The sequence below is a fragment of the Myotis yumanensis genome, unplaced genomic scaffold (genome assembly GCF_028538775.1).
Source record: "Myotis yumanensis isolate MYYU_CA2020_CCGP unplaced genomic scaffold, mMyoYum1.0.hap1 SCAF_10, whole genome shotgun sequence".
In the NCBI taxonomy this organism is placed as follows: Eukaryota; Metazoa; Chordata; class Mammalia; order Chiroptera; family Vespertilionidae; genus Myotis; species Myotis yumanensis.
The window spans coordinates 16,733,560-16,754,113 of record NW_027223761.1 but is presented as its reverse complement, the minus strand read 5'-3'; the positions used below and the strand labels follow the sequence as shown (position 1 = coordinate 16,754,113).

At 43.1% G+C, this 20,554-nt stretch overlaps 1 protein-coding gene across 9 annotated transcripts in view; it reads left to right on the top strand.

The window, feature by feature from the left end:
- AMBRA1 (autophagy and beclin 1 regulator 1) overlaps positions 1-20,554 on the top strand; it is a 177,921-nt gene that overhangs the window by 123,156 nt on the left and 34,211 nt on the right. For all 9 annotated transcript variants that reach the window (XM_070427906.1, XM_070427905.1, XM_070427904.1 and 6 more), the window contains one exon: positions 7,419-7,529. In XM_070427906.1, coding sequence (XP_070284007.1) covers positions 7,419-7,529 — 111 coding nt within the window. The remainder of the gene's footprint in view (positions 1-7,418; positions 7,530-20,554) is intronic.

Sequence of the window (20,554 nt, the reverse complement as noted above, 5' to 3'; positions counted from 1 at the left end):
AGTTGCTCACAGGGATCATTGTTCCTATGCTGGGATCTCCGCATTTTTTATGCTTTCTTGGTGCACCCCCTTGTGGTCTTCGTGCGCAGTCTTGTTCTAGTTAAGCCTTGATTGTTGTAGTTAATACTAGAGGGATTTGACCACCAGGCCGACTGGCTGTGAGAATCAGCTGTGTGGAAAACTTCTGTCCTCTGGGGAGGTGCTAATCTAGCCTTTGCCTGAGGCGATCCGGCAAATGGCTCTGCGCAGGGCTTGGGCGGGGCAGGTCGCATGGGCTCAGCAGGGTGGGCGGAGGGAGCAGTTATGGCTGCTCTCAGTCCCGTTCCCCGAGGCTCTGCTTCTCAGAACCCCGGCAGCCGCTGCAAACCTCGGAGAGAAAGCTGCCCTCAGATTCCAACTGATGCCGGACAATCCCGCTTCTCCCGTCTGAGTCTGAGTCCCTAGAGACTCGCCCGGATCTGGAGCCCAAAGTCTGAGACTCACTCCCGACCGAAAACGACAACCGCGCCCTCAGCTACCAGCCCGCTTATCGCACGCACCTCTGCACCTTTAAATTTTCCACACTGCGCCTCCTCTGAGCCTCGGGACGCTGCTGTCTTTCCTTCTAGTTGAAGAGTCTCTCCTCAGCCAGCTTTCCTGTGGTTCTGGGTGATGTCCGTTCCGTCTTTTAGTTGTATTTTTGAAGTGGTTGTTTGCGGCAGCAGTCTCCGGTGTTTACCTATGCCGCCATCTTGGTGGAGTCTCTTTATCTTTTTTTCGGTTTTTGATATTCTTTGATAGTTGGCCAGGATCACTGGATTTAAGTGTCCTCTGCCCCTTTTTTTGTCTCTCATCACAATAATCCTTACTTATTCTTTTGCTCTGAAATTCCAGGAGAAGAACTCTGTAGAGTATGGTAGAAGGTGAACTGCCATGACTAATAGTATTCTTATGGACAGCTACTGTTTCCTAGAATATGAATGACAGTCTTGGGCTCTCTCTCGTTTCTCTTCCTCTATCTATTTATCTATCTATATTTATCTGTCTCTCTCTCAAGTTAATGGACCTTTTTTAGAACAGTCTTAGGTTTACAGAAAAGTTGTATGGAAAGTACAGAGAATGCCTATATACCACCTCCCCACCCACATACTCATAGCCTCTCGCCATCAGCATCCTGCGCCAGAATGGTACATTTGTTACAGTCCATAAACATTGACGTGTCATTAGTACCCAGAGTCCACAGATTACATTAGGGTTCACTCTTAGTTGTAAGTTCTATGGGTTTTAGCAAATGTATGATGACATTTATTTGTCATTATAGTATCATACAAAATAGCTTAATAATCCCCCCAAATCTCCTTGTGTTCCACCTATGCATCCCCCTGCCAAAACCCTTGGCAACCACTGACCTTTTTACTGTGTCCATAGTTTTGACTTTTTCAAACTATATATGTCATAGAGTTAGAATTATACATACAGTATGTAGATTTTTGCTTCTTTCATTTAGCAATATGGATTTAAATTTCTGCATGTCCGGTCAAGGCACATACAAAAAGCAGCCAATGAATTTATATAAATAAATGGAACAATAAATAGATCTCTCCCTCTCTCTCCCTCTTCTTTTTTCTCTCTAAAATCAATCAAAATAAACTTTTAAATAAAAATATGAAATTTTCTGCATGTCCTTTTGTCACTGGAAAGGGACTGGGACAGAGGCAGATCTGCCCCAGTACAGTCCAGAATGTGTGGACTCTTGATTTCATGCAGGAAAAGATTTCACAACAGGAGTCGAGTGATTTCGAGAGTATGTTTATTAAAGCTGGGGGCAGTGAAACAAGGAAGGTCTGAGATAGACGAGGTAAGATCACAGCCCCAGGAGTGCGCCCAGGCGGCGCCCTTGGGAAACGTGATGAAGAGTCGAGCCAGGGCTTCTCTCTTGTTCTTAGTTAGCCTGTCTAGAGGCTTATTGATCTTTTTAAACAACCAGCTTTGGGTTTTATTGATTTGGTTTTTCTCTATTGATTGCTTGTATTTAATTTCATTGATTTCTGCTCTAATTTTTATTTATTTCTTTATTTCCTAAGGTAGAAGCTTAAATTATTGTGGTAAATTTCCTTCTTAGCCCTGGTTTTGCTGTAACCCACAAATCTTAATAAGTTATATTTTCATTTTCATTTAGTTCAAAATATCTTAAAATTTCTCTTGAGTTGTCTTCTTTGAGCCATGTGTTATTTAAAGCGTGTTGCTAAATTTTTAAGTCTTTTAGGATTTTCCAGTTATCTTTTTGTTACTAATTTCTATTTTACTTCCCTTGTAATCTGACAGCATCCTTTGTAAAGAGCGTAGGGCCTAGGCTACTCTTGTCCACTTCCCCTCCTGTGGATGGCACAAGGCACAGGGCAGCAGGGCAGCAGGGCAGCGGCCTGGGGTGAGGGATGGGGGTAGGTGCCAGCCCAGCTGGTCCCCACCTGGATGGAGGCCTCCATATCTCCTGCAGCAGTGCCTTCCCCTGCTACAGCTCCTGGCTGGGCCGCTGCTACTAGACATTTGGCCTTAATTCTAAAATTAAGTACTTCTTGTCCAGCCAGAGTGGCTCAGTTGGTTGAGTGTCATCCTGTGTACTAAAAGGTTGCATGTTCGATCCTTTGTCAGGGCATGTATGGAAGGCAACCAACCAATTGATGTGATGTTTCTCACATCGATCTTTCTCTTTTTCTTTCACTAAGTCCTAGGGCAGTGATAGCGAACCTATGACATGCGTGTCAGAGGTGACACGCGAACTCATTTTTTTGGTTGATTTTTCTTTGTTAAATGGCATTTAAATATATAAAATAAATATCAAAAATATAAGTCTTTGTTTTACTATGGTTGCAAATATAAAAAAATTTCTATATGTGACACGGCACCAGAGTTAAGTAGGGTTTTTCAAAATGCTGACACGCGAGCTCAAAAGGTTCGCCATCACTGTCCTAGGGTGAGGATTCAAAAGTAAATAAATAAATAAGTACTTCTTTCTCTTGGCACTGGCACATTATTTGGGCCAATCTCTTATAAAAGGACTTCTATGAGCTGTTGATTACAGAGCTATACCCACTGAGGAAAGCATACAGAGATTGGAGTAAATTATCAAAGTAAATTTTTAAAAATATTGTTTTATTGATTTCAGAGAGGAAGGGAGAGGAGAGAGAGATAGCAACATCAATGATAAGAGAGAATCATTGATCAGCTGCCTCCTGCATGCCCCATACTGGGGATTGAGCCTGCAACCTGGGCATGTGCCCTTGACTGGAATCGAACTTAGGACTCTTCAGTCCGCAGGCCGACGCTCTATCCACTGAGCCAAACCAGTTAGGGCCAAGGTAATTTTAATGACGGTCATTTGTTAGGCATTTATTATTTATTTGCCATCACATTACATTTATTGTTTCAGTAAGTTCTCCCAACAACCCTATAAGTTGTAGGTATTCTTATTATACCTTTTTTTATAGATAAGGAAACTTACCTGGTTTCTTTATCTGTAAGGAGAGGCCAGGGATGTTGCTTAAACATCCTACAATGCACAAGACCCACCCCACCCTGTAAACAATTATTGGCCCACAGTATCAACAGTGAAGGTTGAGAAACCTTGAGTCTAGCTTGTTCCATTCTGTTGTTACTGAGAAAACATTGTGGCCTCAGAAATCCCTCAGCAGTTTCTCAGGATTTGGTTTCTGAGGCTGTGTCCTATCTAATACTTTGTAGCTCAGCCCATTGACTCATTCTGGCACGTCCTATACCTTCACCGTATACTAAATGGTTGGGTTTTTTTAGTAGGGTGGTACTTTTTCTTCCTGATATTTCCGAGAGGTGTGGTTGGCCAGCAGTTCTTGCAGAAGAGAACCTGGTGACAATCTGTTGCTGGCATCTTTAGCTCCCTAATCTATGTTTACATGGCACCAAAACTGACTCTTCCTGGTGCCAGGCTTCTTTTCTTCTCAGCACGCTGGCACTGTTGGCAGGGAACACTTCCCCAGTCTCTTCACACATGTTTATTTTATTGCACAGCTGTTCTCCAGAAGATGTTTCTTGAGGCACGCACAGGGTGCTTCTAGAGCAGTGGATTGGAGCCTTAGTCATTCGTGTTCCCAGTTGCAGATCCACAGCACTCGTAAAGCATCTGGTATTTTCCATAACTGTTTTCCAGTTTGTAGTTCTCATCTTCTCCCTCATATTTTAAACCCCTAGAATATGGGGTTTGTTTCTTCCACTTATTTTCTACCTTCTTTTAGCAACTAGCATTTTGTTCATCATATACTGAGAAAATTAATTTATCTTCTTCCATTTAGGGTTATATGATTTTCTGTGAGGAATTGGAGGAAATGATAAGGAACTAAAGTAATTTGAGAGAGGCTAGTGGTCAAAGGAAGATGTCAGCCATCTAGATAAGCAAGCCAGGGGAACAATTCAGAAGCTTCAGTGGAATGGAGCCTGGGTCAGAGTGCAACTGAGTAATTCTGTCCTGGGAAGGGTAGATCTTAGAATTTAAAAAATGGTTTTCATTATCAAGGAAGCCCATAAAAATAAGAAAGTTCCTATTAAGGCAGTCCCTTGGAATCTTAACCTCCTTGTGACCCAGAAGTTTAGCAAAAGTTTCTGATTAGATGTGATTATATAGAATTTTCTGTAAAGGTTAAAAGGAAGAGCATAGTCCTAGCTGGGTAGCTAAGTTGTTTAGAGCATTGTCTCAATATGCCCAGGTTGAGGGTTCAGTCCCTGGTCAGGGCACATACAAGAAACAACTGGTAAATGTATAAATAAGTGGAACAACAAATCATTGTTTCTCTATCTCTTTCCCTTCCCCCTCCCTCTCTCTCTCAAATTAAAAATATAAAATAAAGGGAAGGGTATATATATTTACTAATTTGAGTGGTGCCACAGGACCCTCAATAAGGGTATCAGGTCAGTGGACTCATTGGCAGCATCCCCCAAATGCTGTCTTCCTCGGTCCTTGGGGAGATCATGACCATTTGGGTCTCTGTCTTTGAAAGTAAGATTTTAAAGAATATGTTGTTTGGGGGGTATTGTTTTCTCTAAAACGGTATTTGTCAACCTCTATTTCATTATTACCCTTCTGAGGAGCCCTTTTAGACATTTTTCCCCCCCGAATCATCTCTACTGTCATGAAATTTTAATATCATGGATGTGCTGTGTATCTGTTTATCTACTGCAGTACATAGGAGGGGAACCAGCTATTGTACTAAGATTCCCCCCGCCCACCTCTATGAGCTAATTTTCACCCCCATGAGGGTAGTATTGCCCATGTTGAGAATACATAATCTAGACATATCATCATCTTGAAAATGAGCTGTTACAGTATGTGTACTTTCTCTGCAGTTGAAACTGGGACAAAGGCACTCTCAGTAAACCAACATTGAAAAGTCTTCTCAGGCAGTGGCCTGCAGCAACTAGACAAGAGTAGAAAGAGTACTTTCCTCATATTTTAGGGCTTGTTTTCTCTCTGAGTAATCTTTTGACCATTTGAGCAAACAATTGGAAAACACCAGGAGTAGCAGAGCAATGAAGGCAGTTCTCTAAAAGTTAAAAAATAATAGATAGCCCTGGCCGGTTTGGCTCAGCGGATGGAGCATTGGCCTGCGGACTGAAGGGTCCCGGGTTCGATTCCGGTCGGGGGCATGTGCCTTGGTTGCGGGCACATCCCCAGGAGGGAGCCGGGGCGTGCAGGAGGCAGCTGATCGATGTCTTTCTCTCATTGATGTTTCTAACTCTCTGTCCCTTTCCCCTCCTCTCTGTAAAAAATCAATAAAATATATTTTTAAAAAATAAAATAAAATAAAAGATAAAAAGATGACAAAACCCTTTGTAGTGATATGCAGAAATAGGTAAAAAATTGTTCACTATCTGGAGACCAGTAAGTTCTAACAAGCTCAGTTTCTCAAAGCAAGAGTTGATTTGCAGCAGAGAATACCATTTAGGTTGTCTAGCATGCAAGAATATTCTCCCAGGAGGGTTTGGCTCTGTCTGATCGGAAGGGTGGTTGTGTACGAAATGCACCTTGGAAGGAGGAGGAGGAAATGACATGTTCATGTAAATGAAATACAACTGCAAATTAAAGTGTCACCCTGTTAAAAATCCATTTTTTATTTAATTGGCTACCAAGGAAAGAATGTCACACAGAAGCGTGTATCTCGGGGAAAATTAAACTGTGAGATGTTACAAGTGAATCTGAATTCAGAGAAGTTCTTATGAGTGGGGTGGAAGTGTGGGTTATAAAATGTTGTCTCAATAAAAATATTTTGATGTTGAAAAAACTAGGCTTATAAATTTCTGCTGTGTTACATGCCAGGGGTCCAGAAGAAATTAACAAATATTACCTCATTTGTTTTTTATAGTCTAGATCCAGTCAGCTCTATAGTGGCTGCCTGTTTCCTGGAGGAAGCCTTCTTTTAAGATGTTTTATTAGGAAGAAGGTCATACTAAGGAGAAGCTTTCTCCTAAAGAGCGCTGCTTATTACAAAGACATCCAGGGACCAAAATGCTTTTCTCTGTTAATGGTGTCCTCTCATGCTTTCACTTTTTGTTTCACTTTATTGTTTTTTTTAAATCCTTACCCAAGGATATTTTTCCATTGGTTTTTAGAGAGAGAGAGAGGGAAAGAGAGAAAAATATCGATGTGAGAGAAATACATCGATTGGTTGCCTCCTACACACGCCCAACCACAGCCTCAGCCAGGGAGGAGCCTACAACCAAAGATGTGCCCTTGACCAGAATCGAACCTGGGACCCTTCAGTCCACAGGCCGACACTCTATCCACTGAGCCAAACCCGCTAGGGCTTGTTTCACATTTTTATGAAAATTCATGTCTCTTTAGATTGTGAGCTTACCAAACAGGAAATATACAGTATCTGCAACATTGTTGGCACTAAGTAAATGTTAATTAATAATGGGAGGAAGCTATCCTGGCTGGTATGGATGGCTCAATTGGTTGAGTGTCCTCCTTTGTACCAAAAGGTTGCCAGTTCAATTTCTGGTCAGGGCACATGCCTAGGTTGTGGGTTTGATCCCCAATTGGGTGATTGTGGGAGGCAACCGATTGATGTTCACTTTCATATCAGTCTGTCTGTCTGTCTCCCTCCCTCCCTCCCTCCCTCCCTCTCTCCTTTCCTCTCTATCTAAAAAATCAACTTAAAAAAACATATTAAATAATTGGAGAAGGCTGATGAATGGAATTATATTTCTACGTAGAATTGTTCTTGAGAAAGATGTCTGGTTTCTCCTTGAATCAGGGGCTTGACAGATGGGACTTGCCAGCCTTCTTTAGCCCTAGTATGGTTCTTCCTCTTCCCTCTCTCCTACTAATCCCAGTACTGACTGACTTATGTTCTCAGTGGAAACATGTAGATAAACACTATGATGGACTCTCTTTTCTTCTCTCTCACCAGGAGCAGTAATTGGTGATGGACAGTCTGCTGTGGCCAGTAATATTGCCAATACCACCTACCGGCTCCAGTGGTGGGACTTCACTAAATTTGACCTCCCAGAAATCAGTAATGGTAAGCCAAGGTGGAACTTGGGGTACTGATATGGATGGGGTATCTTACTGGTGAGCCATAACTCAGAAACTCACATAGCACTGGACTTTCCATCATCTCATTGAGAAGCAGATTGTCATATGCCATTTCTGCAACTCTCAGTTAAGCAGTTCAGCAAACATATAGAACAGCAAACAGTGCTAAGTACAGTATGAGGAACAATGCTAAAGTGGATACAGAAATGAAGATGTCTGTGCCCTGAGAAGCTTACTTGCAAGTAGTTCATTGTTTTAAGCCTAGAAGTTTAGGTGGGACTGAGAGAAAGTGAAGAAAGTGTAGGAACTGAGAGCTGATCTTGTGACCTTTGAGGAAAGATGTAGTGATATTAAACTCATTTATTAATCCAGATCTTAATGGAATGGAGCAGAGTGTCATAATTGATATGTTTATATGTTTGCAAATATGTCTGTCTGACAATCCAGTTTCGTAGTCTCTACGGAAGTCTGCAATCCCATGTCCCTGTTGTGTGGAGGGAACTACGACATTTCAGACATCACATTTCATTTGCTGTGTAATGAAGGATTCTCTCTGACACATTCCTGAGAAGTGGCAGTTCAGCCTGTACTTGAATACTTCTAATTTTTTTTTACATATTCAGTATTATTTTGTACTAGAGGCCCGGTGCACAAAATTTGTGCACGTGTGTGTGTGTGTGTGTGTGTGTGTGTGTGTGTGTGTCCCCGTCCCTCAGCCCAGCCTGCACCCTCTCCAAACTGGGACATCCCTCTCACAATCTAGGACTGCTGGCTCCCAACCACTCGCCTGCCTGCCTGCCTTGCCTGATTGCCCCTAACCGCTTCTGCCTGCCAGCCTGATCACCCCCTAACCACTCCCCTGCCAGCCTGATCGACGCCTAACTGCCTCCCTGCTGGCCTGATTGCCCCTAACTGTCCTCCCCTGCCAGCCTGGTCGCCCCTAACTGCCCTCCCCTGCAGGCCTGGTCACCCCTAACTGCTCTCCCCTCCTGGCCTGGTCCCTCCCAACTGCCCTCCCCTGCAGGCCTGGTTGCCCCCAACTGCCCTCCCCTGCAGGCCTGGTCCCCTCTAACTGCTCTCCCCTGCTGGCCTGGTCCCTCCCAACTGTCCTCCCCTGCTGGCCTGGTCGCCCCCAACTGCCTTCCCCTGCCGGCCATCTTATGTCCACATGGGGGTGGCCTTGTATGTTGGAGTGATGGTCAATTTGCATATTACCTCTTTATTATATAGGAATAGAGGCCCAGTGCACAAAAATTTGTGCACTGGAGGGGGCGGGTCCCTCAGCCCAGCCTGTGCCCTCTTGCAGTCTGGGACCCCTTGGGGGATGTCCACCTGCTGGCTTAGGCCCGCTCCCTGGGGGGGGGACTGGGCCTAAGCTGGCAGTCAGACATCCCTCTGGCAGCCCGGGAGCCCTCAGGGGATGTCCACTTGCCAGCAGGGAGCAGGCCTAAGCTGCAGTCAGACATCCTTAACGCTGCTGAGGAGGCGGGAGAGGCTCCCACCACCACTGCTGTACTGGCAGCCATCAGTATGGCTTGTGGCTGAGCAGAGCTCCCCCTGTGGGCGTGCACTGACTACCAAGGGGCAGCTCCTGCATTGAGCGTCTGCCCCCTGGTGGTCAGTGTGTGTCATAGTGACCAGTCATTCCCAGCTGTTTGGCTGTTAAGGTCAATTTGCATATTACCTTTTTATTATATAGGATAGAGGCCTGGTGCATGGGTTGGGGCTGGCTGATTTGCCCTGAAGGGTGTCCCGGATCAGGGTGGGGGTCCCACTGTGGTGCCTGGCCAGACTGGGTGAGGTGCTGAGGGCTGTTTGCAAGTTGGCCACAGCCCCTTCAGGGTGGGGGTCCCCGCTGGGGTACCTGCCAGCCTGGGTGAGTGGCTAATGGCTGTTTGCAGGCTGGCCAAGCCCCCCAGCGGGGACCCTCACCCCATGAGGGTGTGGCCATCCTGGGTGAGGAGCTGATGGCTGTTTGCAGGCTGACCACAGCCCCCAGCCACCCAAGCTCCCAGTGGAGACTGGCTGGAAGCAGGTATCTGGGATTTATTTATCTTCTATAATTGAAACTTTGTTGCCTTGAGCGATGCCATACATACATGTGTGTGTGTATTCTTTGTGTATATGTATATGTGTGTGTGTGTGTGTGTGTGTGTGTGTACATGCGCACACACACATACATGCACACACACACAGCTGCTTTATCCACTCATCTATTGATGGACACTTGGGTTGCTTCCAGATCTTAGCTCTGAATATAGGGGGTGCATATATTCTTTCTGGTTGGTATTTGGGGATTCATTCTTAGGATATATACCCAGAAGTGGAATCATTGGGTCATAAGGCAGGTCCATTTTTAATTTTTTGAGGAATCTCCATACTATTTTCCATAGTGGCCGTACCAATTTGCATTTGTACCGACAGTGCACAAGGGTTTCCTTTTCTCCACATCCTGGCCAACAGTTGTTATTTGTTGATTTATTGATGATCGCTGTTATAACAGGTGTGAGGTGATATCTCATTATGGTTTCAATTTGCATTTTTCTGATGATTAGTGACGTTGAATATCTTTTCATATGTCACCTGTATGTCCTCTTTGGAGAAGTGTTGATTCAGGTCCTCTGCCCAGTTTTTAATTGGATTGTTGGTTATTTTGGGTGTTGAGTTATATGAGTTCTTTATAAATGTTGAACATAAACCCCTTATTGAATGTATCACTGTCGAGTATCTTATCCCATTCATTTACTTGAATACTACTGATGATAGGTCACACTGTGATTAAATGGCCTAATCCATTACTGCTAAATTCTTGTTAAAATCTTCTCTCTTGTACCAAGTTGTCACTTCCTCCTATTGGTCCTAGTTCTACCTCTGAATCACCATACACGAAGTCTAACAGTGCCTCTTCTAAGTGACAGTCCTCCAGCTATTTGAAGATAAACTGCCATTTCCCTTTAAATCTTTCTCTTTAGGCCTTACTTTTCCTCTTACTGGTATGGTTTCCAAATTCTTATCATTTCTGCTCATCCTCCCTTTTTGTTTTGCGGAGGCCAGAACAGAGTGAAAAACTCCAAGTGAGAACTGTCCAGTGCATAGTACAGTGGTGCTTTAGACAGTGTTTGTTTAGCCTAAGATTTCAGCAGCTTATTTCAGAAGCCACTACTGAATTTGTAGTAACTTAAAATTCTTTGGAAATTGTTAATAAACCAGGACTCTGCCATCCTGTAATTACTTGTGCAATTTGAATCTTTTGAAAACGAAAGCAGGTTTGTATTTGTTTCTATTAAATTTTCTCTTAATAGTGTATAGTTCCTAGTTCTTGCCTCTCAACATCTGTTTGAACTTTTAGTCAGTTTTTCTTTCTCAATCTTATGTTGTCGAATAACTTAATGAACATGCTTTCTCTCTTCCTCTGCATCGCTAACAAAATGGTGAATCAGGACATTGTATCAAGCCTTGTGGTAGGTTACTGTGGACTTCTGTGTTGATTTTGGTTCATGTAGTAGTGTGGGCTGGGTGTTCACATCTGAAGTCCACATTTTTCTGTCTCATTTACAAGATATTGTAAGACTTTATCAGATGCCTTAAAATAATCAAGATATTCTCTTGTCTGTGGCATGTCCCAATTTGCCACTCTTGGTATCCTTATCAGACAGTGAAAATTAAGATTAATTTTTCATGTCCTGTTCTTAGTGAAACCTCAGTAGCAATCATTTCTTTCTTTCTCAGTACTTATAAGCTGCATGTTCAGTAATCTGTTCTTTCGTTCTGCTGGGAATTGACTGCAATCCACCTCTTCTCTTCTTAAATACCGAGTTTGCCTGTTTATCTCTGACCCAGATCTTGTTGCCATAATTTATTTACAGTTATTTTCTTGCTTTATTTTGTTTACTTTGTTTCTTCTATGGTAATCTGAAATCTTATAATATGAAATATATTCATCATTCAAAATTTTTAAAAATAGAAAAGGACATACAGTGAAAAGTTTCCGAGCTCTGCTTCCAGCTACCCACCACTCTTCCCCATAGGCAACTGCAGTTTCTTGTATGTCTTTTCAAGAATATTGTATGTGTATACAAGCAAATGCAAATGTATGTTTTTCTAGCTTCTGTTTAACCTGAAGGATAGCATGTTATACATGCTTCTTTCTGCACTTGGCTTTCTTTTTTTTAATTTATTTATTTATTTATTTATTTATTTTTAATTAAATCTTTATTGTTCAGATTATTACATTAGTTACTCTTTTTTCCCACCATAACTCCCCTCCACCCAGTTCCAACCCCACCCTCTGCCCTCACTCCCCACCCACTGTCCTCATCCATAGGTGCACGATTGTTGTCTAATCTCTTCACTCACCCCCACACCCCTTTCTCTCCCCCTCCCCCCAAGAATAGTCAGTCCATTCCCTTTCTATGTCCCTGATTCTATTACAATCACCAGTTCATCAGATTATTTATTCACTTGATTTTTAGATTCACTTGTTGATAGATGTGTATTTGTTGTTCATAATTTGTATCTTTACCTTTTTCTTCTTCTTCCTCTTCTTACAGGATACCTTTCAGCATTTCATATAATACTGGTTTGGTGGTGATGAACTCCTTTAGCTTTTTCTTATCTGTGAAGCTCTTTATCTGGCCTTCACTTCTGAATGATAGCTTTGCTGGATAAAGTAGTCTTGGTTGTAGGTTCTTGGTATTCATCACTTTGAATATTTCTTGCCATTCCCTTCTGGCCTGCAAAGTTTCTGTTGAGAAATCAGCTGACAGTCGTATGGGTACTCCCTTGTAGGTAACTGATTTTCTTTCTCTTGCTGCTTTTAGGATTCTCTCTTTGTCTTTTGCTCTTGGCATTTTAATTATGATGTGTCTTGGTGTGGTCCTCTTTGGATTCCTTTTGTTTGGGGTTCTCTGCGCTTCTTGGACCTGTAAGTCCATTTCTTTCACCAGGTGGGGGAAGTTTTCTGCCATTATTTCTTCAAATAGGTTTTCAATATCTTGCTCTCTCTCATCTTCTGGCACCCCTATAATTCGGATGTTGGTACGCTTGAAGCTGTCCCAGAGGCTCCTTACACTATCTTCATATTTTCGGATTCTTTTTTCATTTTGCTTTTCCGGTTGGGTGTTTTTTGCTTCTTCGTATTTCAAATCTTTGACTTGATCCTTGCGACCCTCTGGTCTGCTGTTGGGAGTCTGTATAATATTCTTTATTTCAGTCAGTGTATGCTTAATTTCTAGTTGGTCCTTTATCACAACATCGAGGGTCTCATTAGATTTCTTGAGGATCTCACTACATTTATCGGCGGTCTTACCAGTCTTTTCGAGGGCTTCTAAACAGTTCTTTAAAGACCTTAAAAGTGTGGTTTTGAACTCTATATCCAACAGTTTGCTTTCCTCCAATTCTATCGTTTGTGTCCTGTTTCTTTGTCTCGGCATTTTTTTATGCTTCGCTGTGTCGATAGAGTGCCTTTCTGTGCTAAGTGTCCCAATTACCTAAGGTAGACACTCTTGGTGCACCCCCTTGTGGGCTTTGTGCACAGTCTTGTTGTGGTTAAGCCTTGATTGTTGTAGTTATCACTGTGAGGAATTGACCTCCAGGTCAGTTGGCTGTGAGAATCAGCTGTGTCTGCGGTGGGAGAACTTCTGTGCTGGAGACACCCCTCTGGGGCTAGACTTGCTTCGATGGGGCTTTGGTGCTCACTGAGTCTGCCTCCTGAGTGTGTCTTTTATGGTTCCACGGAGCTTAAAGCTGGATGGTCCCACTCTGACCTCTGGGCTTCCTGGCTCCTGGATCTCTAGGGAGGTGCTAATCTAGCCTTTGCCTGAGGCTATCCAGCAAAAGCCTCCCTGCAGGGCTTGGGCGGGGCGGGTCCCACGGGATCAACAGGGCAGGGTTAGCAATTATGGCTGCTCTCAGTCTTGCCCTCAGAGGCTCTGCTTCTCAGTGTCCCAGTAGTCGCTGCAAGCCCCACGGAGAGAAAGCTGCCCTAGGGTTCTGAGCGATGCCAGACAGTCCCGCTTCTCCCGTATGAGTCTGGGTCCTTAGAGACTCGCCCGGAACTGGAGCTCAGAGCCTGAGACTCCCTCCCGATTGAAAACAACCGCGCCCTCAGCCTCCAGCCCGCTCCACATGCACTCCGAACCTTAGTATTTTACTTCAGCACTGCGCCTCCTCTGAGCCTCGGTATGCTTTTCTCTTTCCTCCTAGTTGTAGAACATCTACTCAGCCAGCTTTCCTGTAGTTCTGGATGATGTCCGTTCCGTCTTTTAGTTGTATTTTTGAAGTGGTTGTTCGAGGCAGCAAACTCCCGTGTTTACCTATGCCGCCATCTTGGTTTCTCCTGCACTTTGCTTTCTTAACTTTACATTATATCTTAAGCTTTTCATATCCTATATAATGAAAGGCTAATATGTAAATCGACCAAACGACCGGTCGCTATGGGCCCAGCACGCTTCCCACTCTGCTTCCATACGACTGGTCGCTGTGATGTGCACTGACCACCAGGGGGCAGTCGCTCAACACAGGAGCTGCCCCCTGGTGGTCAATGCGCTCCCACAGGGGGAACGCTGCCCAGCCAGAAGCCAGGCTCACGGCTGGAGAGTGCAGCAGCAGTGGTGGGAGCCTCTCCTGCCTCCCAGGCAGCGCTAAGGATGTCTGACCTCTGGCTTAGACCTGCTGCCCCCCCACACCCCCAACCTCCGCCACCCCTTGGGAGCAGGTCTAAGCCGTTAGTCAGACATCCCCCAAGGGCTCCCGGACTGCGAGAGGGTGCAGGCCGGGCTGAGGAACACCCCCGTTGCTCCCACCCCAGTGCATGAATAACTGCCTAGTATTCCATTGTCCAAAGGTCAGTTCTTCTGATGAGGGACTTACTTTTATATTGTTTTCAGTCTTTTGCTATACAAATCGTGATGCAGTTTGTCATTTTGCACGTGTGCAAGTATATCTGTAGGATAAATTCCTAGAAATGGAATTGGAGGGAGGAAGAGTAGGTATATTTGTGATTTTGGTAGATATTGCTAAATCGCCCTCTGCTCAGGTAATGCCAGTTTATGCTCCCATCTACAGTTTATGAGAGTGCCTGTTTCCCTGCACTCTTGCTTGTAGAATGTGTTAGCATATTTTTGGATGTCTGAAAATCTGATAGGTAAAAAAATAGTATGTAGATAATTTTAATTTGTATTTTTCATGTTACAAAACAGGTGGTGGGCTTCTTCATCCACTGAGCCATGCAGGTGGCCTTTTCTTGACTGTCCATGTGCTTTCTTTACCTGTTTTTCTGTTGTTTTACTGGTCTTTATTGGTTTACAGGAATGCTTTAGAGATGAGAAAATTAACTTATAATAAGAATTTACTAGTTGCCATTTGTATTTTGACTTTGCTGAAGGTTATTTTTCCTCATAGAACTTACTTTATGTAGTCAAAATTACCCAACTTTCCTTTTATGATTCTCAGATTTTGTGTCATCATTAGGAAGATCAGTAGTAATTTTATATTTTAGTTTTTTATCTCTTAGACTTTGATTCACTAGGAAATTTAACCTAATACCAAAGAAGTAGGGTATGATTTGACTTTTCCTTCATGGCTACTCATTTGTTCCAGACAATTTATAGACTAATCCATTTGCCTCCATTGATTTGGGATGTTACTTCCATCCTATTAATAATTTGCTGTGTGTATTGAGATGTATTTGTAGGCTATTTTGTCCCAGTGATCTTTCTGATTACCCATGTGAGAGTGCAGCATGGGTTTTTTAAGTTTTGAAGATTTATGTTTTAGAATTTGGTAGAACTCTCTCCTCTTGCTATTTTTTTAATCCACATTTTACTGCCTGCTCAAGCATTTTTGTTTTTCTGCATGAACTTTTAACTACCTTGTTTTTTCCCCCTGAAAAAATCCTGTTAGTATAATTATTATGATTGTATTAACTTGGTAATTAACTTAAGGAGATTCAATATCTTTATATCTTCCAATGTAAGAATATAATTTTCAGCTTCTCATAATTCTTAGGAATGTTAAAAGTTTTCTTCACTTGATTATATACATTTCTTAAATGTATTGTTACAAGCTTTTTTTTTTTAAATAACTTCTTTTTTTTTTAAATATATCTTTATTGATTTCAGAGAGTAAGGGAGAATGAAAGAGAGATAGAAACATCAATGATGAGAGAGAATCATTAATCGGCTGCCTCCTGCACGTCCCCTAATGGGGATCAAGCCCACAACCCAGGCATGTGCCCTTGACTGGAATCGAACCTGGGATCCTTCAGTCCACAGGCTGACGCTCTATCCACTGAGCCAAACCAGCTAGGGCACAAGCTTATTTTTTAAATCCTACAATCCTACTGAATTTGTTTACTAGTTGTTATCAGCTAAATCTCATGGGTTTTCTAGATGTGTTATCTATAAATGGAAAGTTTACCTCTCCCTTCCAAGTTTTACTGTGATTTTTTTTCTCTTGTCTAAATGCATTGGCTGCTATCATCAGAACAATGTTAGTAATAGCAGCATCCTCATTGTTCCTGACTTTAACGGGAAAACGTCCAACTTTTTCTCAGCAAGCATATTGCTGGCTTTGGGTTGAACTAGAAATAGTTTATTATTTTAAGGAAGTCATCTATTCCTATTTTACCAAGAGGTTTATGCTTTTTTTTTTTTAATCAAGAACAGATATTGAATTTAGTTATGCCTTTTTTGTATCTATAGAGATGATATATTTTTCTCTCCTTTGATTTACTAATATGATCATTATATTAATAGATTATATACTATTGAAACCATCCTTATATTCCTTGACTAGACCCCACCTGATTCAGGATATATTCTTTTTTTTTTTTCAGATGCTTTCTTTTAGTTTTTTAAATTTCTTTATTGATTAAGGTATTACATATGTGTCCTTATCCCCCCCATAACTCCCCCCCCACCACTCATGCCCTCACCCCCCTGATGTCTGTGTCCATTGGTTAGACTTATATGTATACATTCAGGTCCTTTGGTTGATCTCTTCCCCCTTCCCCCCACCCTCCCCTACCTTCCCTCTGAGGTTTGACGGTCTGATCGATGCTTCTCTGGCTCTAGGATATATTCTTTAATGTTAAATTTCTTTCATGTAGCTTGCTAATAATTGGAGGATTTCATTGTAATTTATGAGATGAATCTCTCCCCCCTTTTTTTCTTTTTAATCCTCACCCTGAGGATATTCCTTTCATTGATTTTTAGAGAGAGAGAGTGGGAGGGAGGGAAGGGCGGGGAGGGAGAGGGAGAGAAACTTCGGTGTGAGAGAAACACATCAACTGTTTGCCTCCTGCACTTGCCCTGGCCAAGGGCCAGGGATTGTACCTGCAACCAAGGTACGTGCCCTTGACCGGAATCGAACCCGGGACCCTTCAGTCCGCAGGCTGACACTCCATTCACTGAGCCAAACCAGCTAGGGCGGGAATTACACTTTTGGCGGGGGGAATTACACTTTCGAAGAGAAGCTCTTACTAGGTAAATAGCATTTGTCATTAGGGTACCCTGAGTGGTATGGGGCAGATCATAGCACAGAGATGGAGTAACTGGGGAATGCTTATAGTGTCACCTGCCGCTCTCTGTGCAGGAGGTCTTATTCTGAAACAAGTGGCCCGGTGCACGGATTCATGCACCGGTGGGGTCCCTCGGCCTGGCCTGCACCCTCTCGCAATCCAGGATCCCTCAGGGGATGGAGAGCCAGTTTCGGCCTGATCCCTACAGGCTAAGCCAAGGGACCCCACCGGTGCACAAATCCGTGCACCGGGCCTCTAGTATGCATATAAGATCTTTGGTTAATCTCTTCATGCCCTTTCCCTCCCCTCTTCCCTCTGAGATTCATCAGTCTGTTCCATGTTTCCATGCCTGTGCTTTCCGCTCCTGTGTTGAGCATCTGCCTCTTGGTGATCAGTGTGCATCATAGCTACCGGTCAGCCAGTTGCTTAGACTTTTATATATAGATAGGAGGGGCTCAGAGATAGCCCAAAGGAAATTTTCCTGCTGGTTTAAGCCCCTTTGGATAGTATCTAATGCATTTGCAAAAGTACTGCAACTGCTAATCACTCCCATGGCCTCATCTGGCCAACCAGCAACAGGCTACAAATCGATCTTTGTACAAGGTGTTTGTTTATAATTTATGGAGCTGATAGGAAGGCAGAGCCATCTGCTCCTCCACCATCAGCATTTCTAACCCCTCCCATTCCCTGTTAGGGCATTTTCACTTGAAAATCATAATTAGGAGAAGATTACATTGCAGAGTCTGGAACATGGCGGCTTCCTGCTGTCTTTTGCATCGTTTTTTTCTCCCCCTGGAGCTGCCCCCCTGAAGCTCTGAAGCAGTTTTGATTTGAAAAAGCCTTTCTTTCTAGCCTTTATTTCCATTCTCTGCTTCACAGCTGACTGCCCCATCATTGTTCCTCACATGTGTTTTGCTTTAAGTGCGGGCAGGTTGCTGGTGCTACAGCTCAGGGATCAAGGACTGTTGGTAAGGTAGCAATTTTCAAGTATGGCCCCAGACCAGCAGCATCAGGGACACCTGGAAAATTGTTAGAAATGCAAATTCTCTGTCCTTACCCTGACATTGTTTTTAATAAGGCTTCCAGATGATTCCGAGGCAGGCTGGCGCTTGAGACCCACTGTGGTAAGGCATGTCAGCGAGTGGAACAAAAATTGTGTGATTGCCAGTGTCTTGGACTACATTTCACTTCACCTTTTTCTCTACCTGCTTATGTTATTATTGAGACCAAAAAGGATGAGTTATCCTTGTCATTAGTGCATTTCTTTCTATGGCCCAAGAAAACTAGCAACACAGTGGAGAAATTTCTCCTTATATGAATTAACTTATCAAAATGTCAGCCTCCTGAGAAGCTGCACAGTAAACTGCAGCATTGACCACTCACCGTGGTCACTGAGCATTTCCATTCCCGTGTGGAAATTAATAGACAGCAAGCAGCAAATGTAAGTTGCTAATTGGAGCTTTGAAATAAAAATGAAATTGTAAACACACCACCCAGCGCTCACTGAAATGAAGCTACCAAATCGCTGTGCGCCTTCCACATCCCTTCATTAGGGTAGACGTGAAAGCCTGCACAGTTTCTGAAACAGAGCATGCTGTTGGAGAAGTTCTGTTTTAGTTTTCAGCATTCTCTTTTCATTTTTAATTTGCAAATCTGTCTGTAAGCTCACTGCTGTTAGGGGGAGCAGTTGTGAAATTGGATGGAGTTGTGGGGAGGGGACAGAATTTGCAAGATGGCCATTGACTTGGAATCATCATAATATAGCACAAACACAAACAAAGTGGCTTGGATTTGAGGCTCACAAACTGCTTTTTGTCTGTATGCCCAGGTTTTCATGGACCTAAAGCCAAGCTTTCCAGAAGAAGGAAAACCTTACTTATACTTTCCTCCCCACTCCTGGCCCCTTGTAGAAATTAATATGGGAGTAAGCAATTTAATGCTCCTTTTATGTTGGTAGTCCGTTTTGAGGGTCATCATAGGCTCTGTCTGTTTGACTGAATTGTCGGTTAACACACAAATAGAAAAGCCTACTTTCATAAAATACCCACCATGCATTTTTATGTGTATAAAATAGTAACTGCAAAGCTGTCTCAAAGTCCACAGCATCCCATCTCTTTCCCTATTTATTTTCATGTCCTACTTAATATTTATGATTTCTTTACTTTGCTTCTCGTCCTGCTTTTTATGGTTATGATGCAAATTGTCAGTTTTTTATCTTTCTAAGAGCTGTGCCAACATCAAGGTTAGAAAACCGAGACGGACACATTGTGAAGTTTCCCACTGTTCCTTTGGTTCTGCGTCCCCAAGTGGAATCATGTGTCAATCCAGGGAAGGAGGAGGAGATTGTCATCCTTTTGGCAACAGGCTTGGGACCCTGACTAAGGAGCAGACCGCCTCAGTGCTAACTAGATAAATCTAGCCATGCGGGCTAGAGCAGATGGTGGGTTGGAAGATGAGCAGTACAGAGCCCTAATGGTGGCAGTGAGTATTTGGATGTCATTATTTTATTAGTTAGCAAACAGAACCATCCTTGTGGTCCCTCCTCAGTTTTATGCGTAATGGTGCTGTTGGTATCAGCCCCAGAGAGTTGGCACAATAGCCTAATCAATGTGTTCAGATGTCTTTTTTGATCTACTCTGTCATCTCTTGCATCATTAGTAACACAGGAAAGGGGGAATAAATATAGAGTTTTAGCTTTATCTGAGTCCCTGATTGCATAAGCTTTAAGGCCCCTGAAAAGTATTTCTGTTTTGTTTTCCTTGAGGTAATTTTGTGGTGAAACTTGCCCTTGACCTCCCAGGTCATGTCTTTTGGCTTACTGGACTAGGTCACCTGGAATCTGGTGAGAGCAGCTGAGCTTGGCTTTCTTTCTTTCTTTTTTTTTTTTTCCTCTTTAACCATAATGCTTTGACAGCAGACATCCAAGTAATCTTCGAATAAGAGGAGTAAAGTGTCTCTGCATGTGTATATAAAATAGACCTAAATGAGACAAAGCCCAAAGCAGCTTGGTCCCTTTGAATGTGTTGTGTTGTTCTGCTTGTGCCATGATGTGGACACTCTGGTTCCAGGCACACTTCAAGGGTAAGCCACTTCTTCCTGGTGGGGAATTGGAGAAGGATTCAAATGAAAACCAAAACTACAGGCATAGTCTGCTTCGTGGGGAGCAGATTCTCTCTACCTGCAGACATTCCTCCAACACACACCCTCTTCACACACACACACACACACACACACACACACACACTCACAAACTCACACTAAAGCATGCAGACTGGGGCTGCCCATGAATATTGGCTGTTTCTCTTTATCCTCACTGTGGAATTAGGTATTAGTATTAGCAAGGGGCTGTTCAGAAGATTGGTGTCTGTAAATGTTCCACTTCTCTTAAGTGATAAAGTGAGACACAAACTTATGAAATGACTTCCTTCTTCAAGGTCACAAAGCAGGTGTGAATAGGAGTCGCACCCCAAGGAAGTTTACCTGTATCACCC